The sequence below is a fragment of the Monodelphis domestica genome, chromosome 5, assembly GCF_027887165.1.
Source record: "Monodelphis domestica isolate mMonDom1 chromosome 5, mMonDom1.pri, whole genome shotgun sequence".
Taxonomy (NCBI): Eukaryota; Metazoa; Chordata; class Mammalia; order Didelphimorphia; family Didelphidae; genus Monodelphis; species Monodelphis domestica.
Window position 1 is genome coordinate 219,729,269 of NC_077231.1, and position 19,962 is coordinate 219,749,230.

Below are 19,962 nucleotides of genomic sequence, written 5' to 3' on the forward strand. Positions count from 1 at the left end.
TACTCCCCTCTTTCAAATAAAAAAAAAACTTTGTCTTTTTTCAAATCCCTGATTACAGTTCATTATTGTCCCTTCTTCCCATGATGATCCCCCCATTTTCCACAAAATATCCTCTCATGGACCTCTCTGGGTTTATGCCCTCCTACTTTTGGGGTTGTCATTTGTCCTTAAGAATTATGATTCTCCTGTTACTAAGGCAAGATGTTTGCCATCCATGAGAAACAACACTTTTTCAGAGTACTGGTCTCTTTAAGAAATAAATTACTGCAAATTCCACCAATCTTAAGGTCCTTGTCTTCTATTATCAAATCTCTACCCTTCTTAATGAGATCATTCTTCTGGGAAACCCCCTTCTGTCACTGAATTGAAATCTCTTCCCTTTCTTTTGTCCTGTTTTAATCTCTCTTTTTGCCAACCCACCCAGTTTTCTATAAACCCTCTTCTTGTCAAGAAACTACATGAGTGATTTTCCCTTCATTATTAACCTTTAAAATGATTAGGGCACATTAAAATTTCCCCTCTATTTTCTTCTCCCTTTTTCCATTTTACATGTCCTTCCATTGTGTAGTTTAGTACCTCCCCGCCCAACAAAAACATTAATGCTCGATGAAGTATTTGTGAAATTTAGCATGTAGGGTTTAAGGTGATATCCTCCTATGTCCTCCATCATTACTTTTTCTATTTGAATTCTCATTTCACTCTTTCTAGCCCCTCCCCACATTTTTCAAATGGGGGTTTTTAATGAACAGAAATTTATTTTTCTCTCCCTCTTATCCTTCATCCTATTGATAAAAAAATAAAAAATAAAAACAAATTCTTTGCAACAAATATGATAGAAGAAAAAACATTCTTTGCAACAAATATGGATAGTCACGCAAAAGTTTCCTTCACTGATAGCATTCACATTCTGCAATTTAAACTTAAACTTAATTATCTGTCAGGAAATGGATGGCATATTTCATCATCTGCCTCTGGAAACATGGATGGTCATCATATTAAACATAGTTTTTATAGTTTCAAGGTTGTTTGTCTTTGCAGTGTTCTCATTGCATAAATTGTTCTGGTTCTGCTTATTTTTTTACTCAGTATCATTTCATTTGTCTTTTCACAACTTTTTGAAATCATCTATTTCCTCACATCTTACAGCACGAGTATTCCATCTCAATCATAAAATGGCTTATTCAGTCAATTAGCAATTGAAAAATATTTGCTTAGTCTAGGTATTTTATTGCTAGCACAAAAAGACCTTCTATATATATTTTCGTATACCTAAGATCTTTTTCTTGGATCTCTTTTGGGTAGAGACCTACAGTGAAACAGTTGGGTCAAAAGGCATCAACTATTTAGTAACTTTTCCATACAGTTCCAAATTTCACCCCTGAATGGAAAGGTCTATTTATTTACAGGTCTACCAACAATGCATTGTGACTGTTTTCCCATAGCCTATCCAACACGTATTACTTATCTTTTGTACCATCTTTATCAATCTTATCGGTGTGAGGTGGAGTTTCAGCATTGCCTTTTTCATTCAAAATTTTCATTTCTCTAGTTATTAGTGATTTGTAACACTAGAAATGTGGCTCTATTGTCATATGGAGAGGGTAAAGAGAGGGATAGCAAGAATAATCTAGCTACATTTTTTTAAAACTAGATTTATGATTTCATAGGCATAGGGAACTCCTGGAGAGGAAACTCCCTCTGCCAGAGCCAGTATGCATATCCTTGTTATAATTGCTCAGGAAATGGAGAGATAAGTTGATATGAATTTTTCAGGAACACACAACTGGTATATGCCAAAGGTTAGATTTACACTCAAGTCTGCCTGATTCTGACAGATTGACTTGCTACCTTCATTGCCTATAGCAGTCATTCTGTGAACATCAAAAAAGGAAAAGTGTTTTTGAAGGGAAAAAATAGGCAGTTAAACATTTCAAATGTTCCATAGGGATGGTGATAAGAAGTTCATTAGTGACCCTTAAAAGATTAAGTTCAATAGAAGAGTAAAGACAGAAGTCACTACTTCCTGTGTTATCAAGCAATATAGTCAAAATAACAATAATGCATTGGTTTGACTCCTTTTATGAAACTAACTGAAATGTTACCTGGTTGTTTTGTTTTATTTATTTATTTATTTTTTGGTCTATTTTTCACTCAAAATCATCCTGGCTTTGTACTGTCTTGGCCTTTAGAACTTGTTTTAAAATTGCTTTGTACTGACTCTTAGCTCTCGGAGTTCTGCAATAGCCTTTGGCCAAGAGCAATAAAATTCTGACCTGGCATGTCTGCATTTCCTTTGCAAATTTATAGTCCCAGGATTTTAGAGGTCATATAATCTAATTTCTCACCCCTTGTAGGAATCATTGCAACAACATTCATGACAGACAGGCAGTAATTTAGACTCTACTTTAAAACTTTCAGGAGTAGGTAACTTAAAATACAACCTGTGTTCTTTTTTTTTAACATTTCTAATTATTTTAAATTTCAATTCAAGAAATACTTTTTTAGTATTTACTATGTGCAGGCCATTGGGGTAGGCATGTGTGGGGTGGAGCAGTAGGGGACAAAGATAGTTATGTCTTTCTTCTCATGGAGCTAAAAAATTATAAAAGGTTGATGAAAGGACTTCTCTTGAGTTCAACCTGATAACTATGCAGGGAAATGGAACCTTTGATTTGGAGTCTTTGGAACAATATGGAAATGCCTTTTGGCACCTCATTAAGAAGAACAAAATTCTGATTAGTGAGTGTTGGTCAGTCATTTCAGTCATGCCAAACCCATTTGGAATTTTCAGGACAAGATTCTGAAATGGTTTGCCATTTCCTTCCTCCACTCATTTTGCAAATAAGGAAACTGAAGCAAACATGGTTAAGTCACTTGCCCAGTCACCAAACAATTAAGACTGAATTTGAACTCAGATCTTCCTGACTCCAAGCCCAGTGCTAGATGCCCAATCAGTGAGTCAGTCTAGATCAGAACTGTCATTTATTACAGCCTTACTATGCTCCAGACACTGGGCTAAGTGCTGCAGATACAAAGAAAGGTCAAAACAACATCTGTTCTCATGAAGGACACATTCTAATGGTGGAGAAAACAAGTAAATGTTAAAAAGATATTTCAGATTATATCAAGAAAGAAAGGCATTAGCTTGTAGAGAGAACCAGGAGAGGCCTGTAAACCTTAAAATTTCACAGACTTATGAATGTTAAAAATTTTACTCCACATTGAGGAATCCTCCAATTCCCTACTTGAAATAATTCCCTACCAGATAGTGAGAACTCTACTTGAATGTGAAAACTCCTTGCTATGGGAGTATCCCTACTCCACCCCTACTTAAGACTGCTTTAGGGGAGAAAACTCCTTGCTTTGGGAGGACCTCAATTCCATCTCTACTTAAGACTGCTTTAGGGCAGAAAACTCCTTGCTAAACAATGAAAGTATTTGAAAACCATACTTATAAAGGAAAGTAGTTCTTTGAGCCATGCCTGTTTTTGGAATTGATACAATGGGATGCTAGGTGCCTATAAAGGTGGGGAAACTTGTAAACTACTTAGATCTAAAAGGTGAAACTTTACTCAGAGGTTTTCTCTTAATGAAATTAGTGGACACAGCAGCATTTTTTTCTGACTTACTAAAGAGATTTGTCGACTTAGCAGGAATTCAGATGGGCAGTCCTTTGGAAAACGTCTACAGTGATTGGTAGATGTAAGGACTTAGGGGAGGTGACATAGGAGAAAAACCCCTATATAAGAAAAAGCAGAATCTCTTGAGAAGAAAAATCCTTTTGGAGGATCTCTGATGAGGATCGCTTGGGAAGATTCTCTTGAGAGAGGCTCCGGAGAAGGGAAGCTCTTGGAGGACAATCTCTAAGGAGATCTTGCTGGAGCTCCTCTGAGGGAACTCTGTCCCTCTGGAGGCTCTAGAGAGAGGCCCTTTGGAACTCTCTCTGGTGAAGTCAGCTGAGATGGAGCTGACCTGGTGTCACTAGAATCCTTGCTTAGACAGACCTTGTGGTGAGTGTTAAAAGACTGACTGACTGATCTAAGACTCAGGTCTAGGCCATGTTGGCTTAAGGCCCTTCATACTTATTTCATTTTTCTCTCTTTCTTTAATTCCACATTTATATTAATTAAAATCTCTATAAACCCAGTTGACTTGGGTAATTGAATAATTGGGAATATTTCCCTGGTGACCACCTTATATTTGATTTAAAAACCAAGACACTGTAGTGAAACATATTTCTGTGGTCAAATTTACTCACCCTCTCTTATATCTATCACAATTTATATCTTCCACTATTTTAATCACTACAGTTTAAGACCTCAACCATTTTAAATCTAACAAGCCTCAGGTAGAAGGCAGGATTTGAGCTTTGTCTTAAAGAAAATCAGGAAAAGTAAGACAGAGGCAGGAAGGAAGAGTATTCAAAGCATGGGCAATATCCAGTGCAAAGGTGGGATAACCATAAACATTATACTATTTCATGTTTTAGTTTCAGTAATAGAACTCCAATATGGAGTCAGAAGCTGTGGTCCTAATTCCATAAAATATATAAGCAAAGATAGATGAAGTTTATATTTTATCCCTCTTCTGAACAAAGTTAACTTTGTGTCAGGTAGTTCAGCTGCACAGGACTTGAGTCTTCTCTTCTGTCTTTGATAGTTAATTTGATAGTTAATTTGGATCTTCTCTCAGTTTCTGGCTCTGATAAAGAAGCTAAACTTTTATCCAAACCTTGTGACCTTGAGAACTTCTCCATCAAATCCAGATCTTATTTGGAATTTCTCTTCCCTAATTGTTACCAATAGCCTGTTCTTGAGCAGATCGATTCATGCTTAAGGAATATAATTTTACTGCTTCAACCCTAAAGTTGAGAGTATTTTCTTCCTAACATGTCTCCCTCCCCTTTGCAGTAGGTTAGTTTCTTACCAAGTTGTGGACATGAATCTGCTTATGTTGTCATAAGGTGTTTTTTTTTTGTCTGTTTGCCAAGCTGCACAATTAAAAAAGTTCTCATTTAATTAGTATCCTGAATGCCAATTTCCCGTAAATCTCAAAACCAAGATCTTTGTTTTAATCCAAGTGCCAAGATCATATAAAACAAAAGACAATATTACAGGCAAAGGAACATCATATTCAAAGAACTGCAAGGAGGACAATGTCGTTATATCATAGTGTGGACGGAAGTTAGGTATTTAAAAAGTCCAGAAAGTTAGGGAGAATTTAGATAAGAAGAGTTATGACAAAGGAATTAAATTTGGTCTGGTTGTTCATTCTTCCTTTTAGAAGACCAATCACATCATGACATGGGAAGTTTGGAAATGGGGAGGGCTTAAGGCAGAAAGATAATTCTTTTTGAATATATTAAGTTCAAGCTACCCATTGGACATTTAGTTTCAGATGTCCAATATGCAATTGGAGAGGTACAACTGTAGCTCAGAAGAGAGACTAGGGCAGGAGAAATAGATCTGGGAATCATCTGCTTGGAGATAACCCGTGGGAACTGACGATATCACCAAATGAGATATTACCCTGTGAAAAGAGAAGGGAGGAGCCACAAGAGAGTTTTATGGGATACCCTTGGCAAGTGAATGTGTGTCTTGGTAATAATTTTCTCCTGCATAGGTAGACTTTACGTCTCATCAACAATTCAACTTCCTATAAGGATGTAATAACCTTGGATGTATCATTAGCCACAGTCCCCAACTTTCTACTCTCCCCTCCAAAAAAACTTCCCATTATATTTCTTAAGATGACTTCTTTATAAATGACTGTCTGAAGTCAGCAGAACAATGGTACATATCAGTTATCCCTGATACCATGGAAACTGAAGCTGTCAGATCGCTTGAACTTGAGTTCTGCACTGTAGTGGGCAAAGCAACTACTAAGTTTTACATTAATATAACCAACCCTAGAGATTAGGGGATCATCAAATTGCCTAAGGAGGGTGAAATGGCCCAGGGGGAAGTAGAATAAGTCAAAATTCTTGTCCTAATAAAAATGGAAGTTGGGGGAAAGGGGAGATAGAAGAGAGACTATCTTATTGAACAACATTATCCTATTACATTTATTACTCACTATCCACTTGCCCTGGGTAGATAATCCATGGCAAAATAAACCACGTACAGATACCATTTCTATTTTACACACCCAGTTTTTCACTGGGTAAGGCAAATAATTCTCATGACCAATGTCCCCTCAGTTTTTAGGTTGGACACCTCCATTTTCTTGCTCAACCCTTTCTTCTGATTACAGGTCCTACTCACCTTCATTTTCATTGCTCTTTTTTTTCCTTCTCTAATGCTAATTTTCACTTCTATTTTTCTCACCCACCTTCTCATATTTAGCTTTTTTCATCACTCTTAGTTTTTATACTTTTATGCCTCTCTTCTTGTATGGTCATTAATCTCTTCTTCTCTTTCAAGTAAGTCTTAGAGATTTCTCTAGTCTTTTGATTACTGTGTTATCTTTCCACAATGACTCTCTTATATGTTCATCTCATCTTGTTTATGCTTTTCTCTCTATTATCTGGTGAGGTTAGAAGGCTAAAGGAAGACAGAATTCACCATTTTCACAATGAGAAAGGTCATTTGTCAAAGTCACACAACTGATTCCTTATCTGTAAAATGAGACTACCTGTTCTACATGCTCTTTGCTTGTGAGGATTAAATGAGTTAACAGATTTTGAGAGTATTTTTTAATCTAAATGATATTAAGCAGCCTTCTGTTTGATCTATATCCCTTTTTCCATTATTATAATAACCATTTTTTTACCCATTTCCAGTTACAACATTTTTTTGGTTCTTTGGCATATTACTGTTCAAATATATTTCCTTTTCTCACACAGTCTTCCTATTCCATTCATTTTCCTATTCCCTTTTGTACTTCTCCATGCTCTCCCATCTTTCTGCCCTCTTTCATTTTTTCCCCTTTCTATTCCATGTCACAACCAAACCTTTCTTCGTATTTTTTTCATCCAATATTTGTGGTTGTCCATCTCCTGTTTCCTTTTTGCTCTTAAACTCATTTCCATTATCTCATAGACTACCATTTCTCCCATTCATCCATCTCTCTTATTCTTCCCTGCTCCCCACTTATCTTCTCTCAAGCTATTTCTCCTCTCCATTGCCCTTCTATCCTTATTCATTTCTTTAGCTTTAGAAAGGAAGGGACCTTAGTCCAACCCATTCATTTTGCAAATAAAGATGGTGTGACCTAGAGGCTTTGTCATTTGCCCAAGACCACATAACTAACAAAGGACAAGGCTTTGATTTTGAGCTAATAAATTCTGCCGGCATCCTTTCCCATCCTTTCTCCTATCTGAAATAAGATAATGGTGGCCTCTGAATTTGGAAGTGCTAGAATTGGGATTTTCAGTTCCAAACAGAATATAGAAATTTGAGAGTCAAAGACTCAAAAGAATGGATGATTGAAATAGTTGCCACAACTTAAGAACCAGTGAGGTCTCCTTCCTGTTATTCATATCCCATCATACCCCTACCACAGTTTAAATGTAACTATTCTTTTTCTTAATTGTAGGAAGTAGTCCCTCCAGTCTGGCTTAGGTTAGAGGAAGGAAAATTACTTCACCTAAAAAGGAAAAGGGTAAAACTTGCCCATAGGACAGTGGCCCTGCCTAGGTTTATGCCCAGTTTTTCTTTTGATAGAGGTAGGGTGAAAAAGTATTCATTTTATTTTGAGATGTCCTTCTGTCTATGCCCAGAACCAAGAACCCCCCAATCCCTAATTGGTACCAAGTCTAGTAGATGTCATGAAGATCCAGCAAGGTCTGTGAATTTTGATGTAGTCCTCTAGAACACTGGAGTTGGTGAAGACACATCTAGGCCACTCTAGTTTAGGGAAGTAAATATTTAAAAGTTGGAGGGAGGGCAGCCTTTGATGCCTAAAGATAAGTTATGATTTATCTATAGGACGAAAGATGTCCCCAGTCTCTCATTTCCCCTCAATCATGTTTCACAACATTCAAATTGTGATACCATGAAATTAAGATTATTCTGATTCTCATGAGGACTATTATTAGTAGGATATAGAGACACAATCTGTTTTGTTTCTACAAAATATAACAGGCAGAACTTATGCTCCATTTCAAAGTTGTCTTACAAGTAGGGGTAGTATTCATCTCATTGGCAAACTTGAGGCTGAGTCTTATAATAGTCTTTTCCTCAATCATAAATAAGCAGTTGTCTTGAAAAGGTGCCAAGATCCAGGTCAACAAGGGAAACTCCAAAACTATTACTTGTATTTAGGCAGCTCTAAACAAACCCTAGTCTCATTAGAAAGCAGCTGCTATTTTTTAACTTGCATGAGTTCCATGAATTAGAGTTGAGTTGGGGGAAAGATAATTAGAGAAAGAAATCCTAATTTAAATAACTTTACTGCATAAGTCAGAGGTTCTGGATCAACTCTTCTCAGGATCAAAACAACATAGAAATAACTCAAAGTCCCGGAGTCAATCAGGAAAGGAAACCTCTTCTTTTCTTTCAGTCTTCATTTGTTTCTGGAATACCTGCAAAAAAGCAGGAAGAAAAAGAAATGGTAGGTTTTATCCTAGCCCCAATACCTCTCTTTTAAATAGTCCTCTCCAATATGTTGTGCCATCAAATTCACCCAGGCATAAAAATATCTACATTCCCCTAGAGAAGTTTAGAGTCTTCTCTTCACAGACATATCCCACAATAGAATTACTGAGATTCTCTCCTCAATGGAGATCTTTCAGCAAAGTTAGTTGACCTCCTAGTTAGGTATTTTATAGAGGAGATTCTTTAAGGGCTATCAGTTAGATGAAATGGATGCTAAAGTCCTTGCCAACTCTGAAATGCTGTGATTCTCCCACTGAAGTTAGAAAAACTTTCCCTTCATTCCCAGAATTCTCTTACTCACTATCTCCATCAATAGGAACTCTGGGGAGGTGAGTGTTCTTGACTCCATCTCCAATTTCCTCTGGCAATGGCATTTGTTCCTGAGTGCTAGAAGACAGTTCTTCCTGAGTCTCACTGAGCAGTTCAGTGCCCATTTTAGACCCTCCAAGGAGCTGGATGAAACCTGGTGAAGGTTGTCTCTCCAAGACATGGGCAGCTAAGTCAGGTATGTAGCTCCCTCCTGCAGGGTGGTGCCCAAAGTTCTGGGAGCAGAGTGAACCAGGAAATGACAGTTCAGGCAAGCAGGGGTCATTCCAAGGGATAGGTTGTAGGGTTGTAACTGGACCTAAAGATATCCAAACATTCAAAAATAGATCAGGTAGCCTGGACACACTAGACTACTACAAACTATCCTACTAGTTTAAATGTATTCTCTGGAAAGAAGACAGATACAATTACTGGGTTAGAGATCAAATTTAGGATTAGATATTCCCCCAATATTATGTATTCCATCAATGATAAGTCAACCTTAGAAACCTCAAACACTGAAAATACCAGTATAAATCAGATAGGAAATAGGCTGTACATTATCATATATCAAAAATCTAGAGAGAATAGAAAGTGAAGCTGGTGGGAAGAGAAGAAAGCACTTTTTCAACAATTCCAAATCTTAAGGAGGATATCATGCCCAGGGTTTGACATGAAAGATAATAGAAAAAAAGGATGCTTATGTAACTGACAACTAATGAGGCCCTGCACAAACCTATGGAAAAAAGCCAAGGACAGCCTAGGAATCAGTGAGGTGCAACAATAATAATAGTTTTATAAAGAACTTTACATACATTCTCATTTGATTCTCATAACAACCTTGTAAGATTGCTATCATTATTCCTATCTTTACAAAGAGGGCAATTTAAATAAATGAAAGTTAAGTGATTTACCCAGAGTTATACTGCTAGTATGGCCATCTAGATGGCACAGTGGATAGAGCATAGGACTCAGAGTAAGGAAGATCCAAGTTCAAATAAAGCCTCAGACACTAGCTAGGTGATCCTAGGCATGTCACTAACCCTGTTTGCCTCAGTTCCTCATCTATAAATGAGCTGTAATGGCAATGGCAAACTACTCCATTATCTCTGCCAAGAAAACCTCAAATAGGGTCACAAAGATTTGGACACAATTAAAATCACTGTGCAACAACAATTATCCAAGGTAGGATTCAAAAGAGGTCCTCCTAACTCTAAGCATATCACACTATCCACTATGCAACTTAGCTGCCTCTGGAAAGGATATTAGGGACAAGGAAAATGACCTCCTAAACTTCCTTATTTTCATTAAACCTCTATCATCCCTCTTTAAAGATAACATTCATGATTTCTATCTTTCTTGCTTCCTCATTGCCCTTTAACTCTACTTCCAAATTCTATATTTTCTCTTTGCATCTTGAACCAGTTATTAAATGCAAGCTTTCACTCACCCATATTCCCAGTGGGCTGCTGCAACAAAAACTGCCCTGCTGGAGGGCCTGGAAATAATCCTGTTGGGGTCTCTCCATCAGGACCATAAGCAAAAGCAAGAAGGGCAGCAGCACTAGAGTCTCCTGGTGGAGGAGGAGTCAGTGTGCTGGGGAGAGGGAAAGGGAAAGGATGGAATTGAGGTAGGTGGTGTTGGGACTGGTGGAAAAGCTGGTGCTGTGGATAATGGGAGAGTTGGAAGGGTCTGGACTGGTTGCCTTGATGACAATACTGGGATTCCATTTGCTCAGAATAGTTGTAAGCATTTGGTGAGGTAGTGCTGAGGAAACAAGAAAGGGAATATGTGTCAGGTTAATATCCTTTGACTTGCTGCATGAAAATAATGGCAACAGAATAACAGAAGCAATTACTAACTTTAACATAGTATCTTAAGGTATAGAGAGTGTTTTCTTTCCCTATAACTCCATGAAGTAGATAGAGATCATTATCCTCATTTTGCAGATGGGAAATTTGATTCTGTAATGGCTCAAGTGATTTGTCACTGGCCAAAGAGCTAGTAAATATCAGAGCCAGGACTTGAACTCGGGTTTGACTTTGTGATCATGGTTCTTACTACTAAAGCACTGCCAATTCCCACCTTTTCTCTGTGCTTCTATATCCTGTGGTGATCTCATTCTTTATTTCATGATTTTCTTTCTCTTACTGACTCATTTCTCTCTTATTATATTTCCTTCACTTTTCTCCCACTGTGAATACTTGTGTCTCATAAGACCTATCCAATTGAGAAATTTTCCTTTACCTAGCCCTTATGTACCACTTGCTCTGTCCCAGGGTCCATTGCTTCTTTTTTACTCTTATTTTCTTTAAAAATCCCCCTTAATTTTCTTCAAACATCCCTCATACCTTGCTTCCCAGGTTCCATAGGAGCCATCTTTAGGGCTAAAATCACTATTGGGTGTTTCCAGCAGGAGGGGTAAAAGATGTGGAGTATGAACAGGACCCAAGGTCAAAGGAAGGCAAGCTCTTCGGACAGGTGGGGGGCTGAGGAGTAGAGGAGCTACCTCTGCCCTTTGAGCCTCATCACTCTGCTGACTCAGAGACATTGGTTGATCACATGTCAATAGTAGATTAGACTCTAGGGAAGAAATATATATAAGATTACATATAAGAAATATGCATAAGATAGGAGGGGAAAGATGAATGTATCTGGGGTTGATAATGGGACTTAAGTGATGGGACTGCAAAAGATGACTATTCTGAGCCTCCCTCCATGATCATGTTTTCACAGGGAGCAGTGATTTCGGAGAGGACCCCTCATGGGGGTATGAAGTGCCTTCTTGGACCCACATCCCTTTTCAGGAAGGAGGTTACTTACCTGAAAGAAAATTGGCAGGTGGAGTCACCAATTCATTAGTGAAGTTTTCAGGCTCCAAAACTATGGGTTGAGGGGATGGAAGAACAGGAGCAGAGCTGAGGCCAGAACAAATGAACAATTAAAGCCTTGGTGGTTCCCAGCTCTAGGCTCAGTTCCCCAATCCTGGGGGAGGGAGCTCAGGCTTCATCTAGAAGTGACAGAGCTCAAAAAGAATTCTTACCCATGATGGCTTTCTAAAGGGGCACTGGTAGGGTTAGAAGCTTCTAGATTGGTTTTATTTCTCAGTCGCTCTACTTTCCGCCACTTTGCTCTTCGGTTTTGAAACCATACCTGGAAAAGGAAGCCATAGAGTGACAAACAACCAGACAGAGTCAAGAAGAGGACATAGAAATAGAGAGATTAAATGATAGAAACAGAATCATATTTGAAGCTGACCCAAATCTAAAGTCTATATCTTCTCCATTATAGAAAAAATCTCCTCTCCCTGTCCCCCTACTAGTTTTCAGATGAGTGAATTCCTCTCTACCTTCCCCTCACCATGATGCGCTGGGGTGTGACCCCCACAGCTGAGGCAATCTCCCTGCGTTTGTCACTGTCAGGGTAGTGATCTTCTTGAAACATCTTCTCTAGCTCTTTCAATTGGTCTGGAAGAAAATAGAGATGCATACTAGAAACTGAGATTCAACAATTTGGGGAAGGAGACATTCATAGGATTTGAGGGATGAAAGGAACCCTAGAGCTGATCAGGTCCAAACCATTCATTTTATAGATCAGGAAACTAGGGCCCAGATATGAAAGGCAAACACATAAAGTATACTGTAACCATTTAGCATCATATAAGGTTATACCAGTAGTTATTGGCAGAGCTGATTGCAGACTACAGGTTTCCTGATTCTCAGGCCAGAGTCCTACTATATGAGCCTATTACGATAGAAAGGACCACAGTCTCTGCACAACTGTCTGATGGGACCTTGAAAACAGGAAACTTATTTGCATCAGATCATAAGGTTGGGATGCCCCCTTCAGTGTCCATAAATGTATCCACTGTCCTGACCCTCTTCCTACCATCAGGATGAAATTTCCTGTTCCCTTACAATTTTACATCTACTGAGAGGGTGCAGATCTCATTTATGATGGGGAAAAGGTACTGTAATTTCCAGGAGGCTAAAGAAAAGGGAGGTTTGGTGTCAAGGTAACTAAATCCCCTATAATCTCGCTGTCAAAGCTGTGGCACCCATGCACAGCCAGCACTTGGGGAGCAGCTCTATTTTCCCCCTCCTCATAGAACCCAAGGATATTTTTGAATGTTCCACCCCTCTGTCCAGCCACCCAAAGCAAGCACTTTCTCCCTCAACTCTATCTGTTGGTAATGGGGGCTCACAGACAGCTTGAATTTGCCCTCTTGGGCACCCGAACTGGGAAAAGGATTGCCAATCCTAATCCAATCCTAATCCTCTCAGTATAGGCCTACCCACCTCCAAATAAAATTAAATAAAGATTTTTTTTTTTACCCCCAGGGGAATAGAATCTATTTGGACTCACCTGTACGGTAAAGAGTGCGGGTCTTTTTCCGGATTTGTGGGGGAGTGTCTGGAGGCTCCTTCTTCCGGATTGCATTCTGGCTGCTTCCCACTGATGCTGTTGGACTGAGCAGGGCTGTCAAATGGCAAAACCCTTTGCCTGTTCCACACTGCACCAAGGGTTGGGTGGTAGGACCTGGGTCTGGTCCCCCACCAGTCCCAAGAGGCGAGGCCTTATCTAATTGTCTTGGGGTATCAAGTTCATTTTGTCTATAGGGGACCAGTGGGTAAGACCTCTTCCCCAGTTCTACTTCTCCTTCTTGGAAAATATTTCTATCTATCAGATCCAGGGGCTGCTGTGATTCAGGCAGGGTTACAATCCTGTTTCTTAGGATAGAGTGTGTCCTGACAGCCCCTGAGATGGATGCCCTAGATGCATTTCCCACAAAGATGGCACCTCTAGCCAGCTCCTTAGGAGCTTTCTGTGATGCCTCTCCCACCATGACAGAACAGGACACTAGCAGCTCCTCACTCTGGGCATCCTGGACAGGGGATACAGGGCCCTGTAGCAACAGCTCCCTCCCTGCCTCCATGATCAGCTTCTCCTTTCCAACCTTCTGGCCCATGAGGATGGAGACACTGCTCACTTCACAAGGTGAGCTCTGAAAGCTCATTTAGGAAAATGGCTCTGCCTTAAGGGTCCTGATCCTTCTTTGAACCTCCAAATCTTTATAGAGAGTCTTTCATCACACAAAGAGGTTATGATTGGGGAAGGAGAAAACATGGGAGAAATAAATGGTCAGGTAGAGGGTGAGGAGGGAAGATATTAAAGGTTCCCAAGAAAAGGAAAAATAAAAAAAAAAGGAAAAATGAGCCTTACTACCAAATCTTTTGTGGATAGATACAATAAAAGGAAATAGAACTGGCCCAATCTCTCCACTCGACTCCACAGTCATCTCCTTAAGCCCTAGAGGTCACCTAAAGTAGGCTCCTCTAGGTCAATTGTCCCAAATACTCCATCTCCCACTCTTGTCTTCCCCTCCGCCCCCAACCTCATTTCACCAACCCACCTCCCTTGTCCTTACACTCCCCTGCCCCCACTTCGCTCACCCTGGGACTCCTTGGAAGTTCCTGCAGTTGGTTCCATGATCCAAGGCTCCCCTCGCCCAGCCCAGTCGACTGCTCCCCTTCTCTATGCCCCAGTGCTGCACAGGAGGCTCCTAATGAAGCCGTGGGGCCGTGTGGGCAGGTGTGGGACTAGCACCTAGCACGGGGGATCTGAGGGCGAGACTAAGATTAAGCTCCCCATAGGGCAGGGCCTGGGGGCAGTAAAAAGGAAGGAGTACCTTTGGGAGGTGGGGGAGAGGCAACGGTGGCATTTCACCCTTTTTCTTACTGCGCTACCCCCTCCCTCTCCAAAAGAAAAAAAAAAGTCCAAAAGAGAAGCTCAGGTGCGATTCTAATTAAGAGGGCTCCTCCCCTTCTCCTCTATTTCTCTGGGCAGCAGTTCTTGAGACCAAGTGGTAGGAAGTCAAGAGACTACATCCTTCAAAAGGAGACTCGGGTGTCTGCACTTCGGATCCAGTCCCGAAGGTATGGAGGTGCTCCTCTCCAGAGGGGCAGAGAGAAACACACGTTCACAGAGGCAGAGAGAATACTGGGCTCGGTGCAGCCCGGGCTCAGGGCTTAGGGACGGAAAGAAGCTGCTTTACTCTAGAGAAAAGAGCTACTCAAGAAAGAAAACTGTTACTTCTTTTGAACGAGAGCCCACATTCATAAAAGAAATGTGGAGGGAGGTCCTCACCTCATGGGACCTGTGGAGGGAGGGCTACGAAAGGCATCTTCATTTGAAGTCCCCAGGGGGCTTCCCACTTTCTTCTTTCCTCTTGCCTCTTCAACGAACACTGGCGTAGAAGCTAAATGAGAAGTGTTCCCACCTGGAATCATTCACAGGGCAAGTGTTTATGAAGCTTCCAGCATCCACCACTATGTTTTGCAATAAACAAGTAAAAAGAATCGACAATCTAAAGCAAAAATATTGATGGGAGCAAATGTTTAAAACAACAGCCAGGGACACTTGGACAGGATACCTAGATTAGAAATGGAATATTTAAATGATGACAAGAAAAGTTTGGATAATGAAGAAATTTAATTTGGGTGCCAATGTTAGTTATCTCCTGAAAGTGAGAGGTGAGAAAAGAAAGCACACTTTCTACTTAAGGTGAAATAAATTGCTTCAGTAAGTAATGGCTTTGCTCTTTCTAAAGGACTTTAAGCAATGGATGACCATTGGTATATTCCTATTTTAATATACCCATTGGCTGGGTATATTAATAGAGGAATTTCTAAACTGGACTGAGATGGCCTCTGGGTTGCCTAGAAAGCAACTGTCCCTATTAATGATGTCATTTAGCCCATTTGATATGAAATTTATACCATAGGACTAGATGCTGATAAATCTTTTGATTATGAGGATACCAAGAATATTGTAGATTGAAAAATGTGACTTTAGCAGCAGAAAAAAAATTGTCACCACAGCTAGAGTTGATTTTTTTTTTTAAACTGAGAAATGGAAGATCACTGATTCTTTTATATTTTCTTTATCCACTGGGATTGGCACAAATGAAATTTTATCAAAAATATATGAAACCTGATATTTGATTATTCTTAAATTTTGCTTTATGTGGTGACCTATAAAAATATTGTTTAGACTTTCAGCTTTAATTCACATTTTCTAAAAGTTTGAATGTTTTATACCCTTTCCCACCCTGTTTAAAACCTCTCTTATGCCAAGTAGAATAACAAATAAGTTCAGTTAAGTAAAACAAAATGGACACATTGACTAGTTTAAAAATATAACCCTTATTACTCTAATTTTTAAAAAAATCTCCTAAATATCTTCATGTGGGAGATGATGTGAAGGTATTGTTTTGTCAGGCAACTAAGAGAAAGGTATAATATATTTTGGAAATCATGTCCCTTGATCTCTGATACTCACCTGTTATGTGACCTTTAGCAAATTGCTAGTTTTCCTTCTTTTTCCAATTAGAAGATGAGAACAATACTTATTTCAAGGGATTGTCATAAGGATCAAATGAAAAAATGACAGTAAAAGTGCATTATAAATTGTAAAGGCTTATGCAAATGTAAAGTATTATTGTTTTAGATATGAAGATGTTTGAGTTTCTTGTCCTTTGTCTAATTTAAGATTATATACCATAGCCTCCCACTTTAGACTCAAAATAATAGAGAGAAAGAAGGTATTGGCATTTAGGGGGTTAGTCAGTAAAGACTTCTTATAGAAAATGGGATTTTATCTGGTCCTGGCAAGAAGCCAGGAGGTAAAGATGAGGAGAGAGAGTATTCTGTCCAGTCTTGCTAAAGGGTATCTTGGGCAAGAACAGTAAAGAAGCTGGTACATATGTCCCCTGACAATTCTAAGTTTAGATTATCCAATATCAACTCTTTCCTTCCTCTAATTTGCTTAACCAAGTGCTTATCCATTTTGTGCATTTTCATTTAAAACACCTGGTGACCAGATCTTCCTCACAGATACAAATGGAGAGAGCATCCAAGGGCTAATTCTGGACACACTAGATAGCTGACTCTTTAATGTCTCTGTTCATAGAAATATCACAGAAAGAATAATCTGATGAACACCCTGACTTGTTATAGAAATTTCCAATGGCTGGGGTTATAGACATTAAGGGAAATTGAGGGGAAGGCGGTGCTTCATGGTAAGCTCTTTTATAGTAATACCTTTCCTTCTAATATATAGTCACGATGATTCATTATTGACAGGAATATGTCTGTTGCCACTGGTAAGGAGACTGTGCTCTAAAGTATGTTATTGGATTTGCATTTCTGTGTCTACATCCTTTCCAAAGGAAGGTGCAGATATTCTGCTGTGAAACAAAAAGCTTAGTTTGCTTCTTTTTCCCGTTACTATCATCCAATAATTCATTTTAAGGATAATTGGTTTGGGGAACATTGTTCTGCCTACTTTGATTTTCCCACTTTTGTCATTCTTTAGGAGCAAAAGTACACAAAAGCTATAGGTTTTATTGGGTTTAAATTAAAGGATGTATCTGTAGCATTACAATCTTAGCATAGCTAGGGACTTTTGAAATCACTAAATCCAATCCCTTCTCCAATGCAGGAATCATATCTGCAATATATCATATGGGTTCTCATCCAGCCCTGGCCTGAACATTCCAGGTTGAATCTAATTTAGTAATACCCACTATCTGTTCTTCCAAGTCAAGCCCATTATCAGCTTCCTCTTCTCCACTTGGACCACTACTATACTTCTAATCCCAGTTATGTGTTATTGAGGGCTTAGTTATTTGTTGATTCTCTCAGCCCTATCTCAATCAAATGGAGCTGAATCCCAAACAGCTTAGCTTGACTTTCTGCAGCATTTAATATTGTTGACCACATCTAAAGTTCATGACATTTCCTCCTTTTCTGGTTGCCATGATAAGATACTTTATTAGTTCTTATTCTTTTATGACTACTTTTCTCTCTCCATTCCCTTTGCCTGCCCAAGGAGAGTTGTAAATTTGGCAGGGTCCTCCAGGCTGTAGAGTTTGTATAGTTGACTCCATAAGCATGTGAATCTGGTAGGTTGTCATTATTTATCATGCAGCTGGAGAATGCAGTAACAGACCACCAAATAGCGCTGAGTCATCAGTTCAGGCCTGCTAGTTATTCTCAACACTATTCCCACTGACCACAAGGGGATGATGAGCCTGAAAACATGTAGGCTGATCCTTCTACCACAAGTCAGACACAAGACTCCTCACTGGCTGGATCTGAAATTAATTTAATACATGAAATAAATTATTGCTCAAGATATTAAAATATAAAATTGTTGTCTCCACTTAGCTTAGAGGTCCCACCTCATCTACGTATTCTCTCCATATGCTTTTTACCACATTCATAGATTTAGAATCCTGTGATTACATGGTTGATTGTACACAGAATAAAGTAAAAAGGGTTCTAACCATCCCTAGCTGGGAAAACTTATCTCCAGTGATTTCAGAAACTGATAATTGAAAGAAACTTCAGCAGCCATCTAGTCTAACTCCTAAGCCAAGGGGATCCCCAGTATAATATACCTAAAAGGGGGCTATCCCACTTCTGCTGGATTCCAAGATGGGTAAGCCTACTATTTTTCTAGACAGTCCATTCTACTTTGGGTTCTCATTGTTAAGAAATTATACTTGAGGGGGAAGCTGGGTAGCTCAATGGATTGAGAGCCAATCCCAGAGATAGGAGGTCCTGGGTTCAAATCTGATCCCAGACACTTCCTAGCTGTGTGACCTTGGTCAAGTCACTTAACTCCCATTGCCTAGCCCTTACCACTCTTCTGCCTTGGAACCAATACATATAATATTGATTCCAAGATGGAAGGTAAGGGTTTAAAAAAAAAAAAGAAATTATACTTGACATGATGCCTGAAGTGACCTGTTTGTTTTTATTTTATATTTAATTATTTTTTCAAATGCAGATTCATTCTTTCCCTCTCACTTTCCCCCTCATCATCATGCCCTTCTTTGAGAAAACAAGAAAAAGAAAATTTCCTGTGAGATACATGTATAGTCAAGCAAAACAAATTTCTACTTTGACCATGTAAAAAAAAAAACTGTCTTCTTTCCGAGTCTATCAGGAGGTGGGTAACCTGTTTCACCCTGAGTCTTCAATAATCTTGATTGATTTCTGTTTTAATCAGAGCTCCTAAGACTTTCAAAGGCAAATGGATTTACAATGTAATTGTTGTCTAAATTGCTTTTCTGACTTCGTGTGAAATTATTCAGAGTGAAGTGAACAAATTGTCCCAGTTTTTTCTAAAACCTTCCTATTAACTTTCCAACACATTATTATTCCATCACATTCATATACCTTATTCAGCCATTTGCTATTTGATGGTCATCCCCTGAATTTCCAATTCTTTGACACTACAAACAGTGTTTGAAATATCTTTGTACGTGAGGGGCTCATGTACATGTACATGCCTCATTCCTTGATTTCCTTGAGGTACAGACCTATTAGTGATATTGCTATTTAAGATGATATGTACAGTTTGTTTATTTTTGGTTATAGTTCTAAATAGTTTTCTGGAATGGATGGACCAGTTCAGAGCTCTATTAAAAGTGCATCAAAGTTCCTTTATTCCTACTGCCTCGCTAAACTTTGTCATTTTCTCTTTTTTGTCAACTTTGCCAACCTCATATTTGTTTAATTGTTTAAATTCTCCAATTAGTAGTCATTAAGACCATTTTCCCCACATAACTATTAATAGCTTGGATTTCTTCCTCTGGAAATAACCTCTTCACATCCTTTGAAAATGTGTGTTTGGGAAAGGTTCTTATTCTTTCAAAGTTGAATCAATTCCCTGTGTACCTTATGAATGAGATCTTCATCAGAGAAATTTGCAGCAAAGATTTTCCTATTTATTGGTTCTCTTCTAATTTCAGCTATATTGATTTTTTGTGTAAAAACTTTAAAATTTTATGTAATTAAAATCATCCATTTTACCTTTTGACACCTTTTCTCATTCTTGCTTGGTCATATACTCTGGCTTCACCCATAAATCTAACAATTTCTTTCTTGTTCCTCTAATTTGTCTATGGTACCTGTACCCATTTGTAACTTATCAGCATATTATGTGAGACATTGGTCTAGACTTAATTTCTGCAAGACTGCTCTCCAGT

At 38.9% G+C, this 19,962-nt stretch overlaps 1 protein-coding gene across 1 annotated transcript; it reads right to left on the reverse strand.

The window, feature by feature from the left end:
* Positions 1–5,012: 5,012 nt before the first annotated feature.
* Positions 5,013–14,723, reverse strand: NOBOX (NOBOX oogenesis homeobox). The gene is made up of 9 exons (XM_007504510.2): positions 14,357–14,723; positions 13,269–13,382; positions 12,264–12,370; positions 11,947–12,056; positions 11,727–11,821; positions 11,255–11,486; positions 10,354–10,670; positions 8,899–9,222; positions 5,013–8,524 (listed from the first exon to the last, which is right to left on the reverse strand). Exons 1-9 carry the CDS (start codon positions 14,391–14,393, stop codon positions 8,499–8,501), a joined length of 1,362 nt encoding a protein of 453 aa, XP_007504572.1. The 5' UTR covers positions 14,394–14,723; the 3' UTR covers positions 5,013–8,498.
* Positions 14,724–19,962: the final 5,239 nt, after the last annotated feature.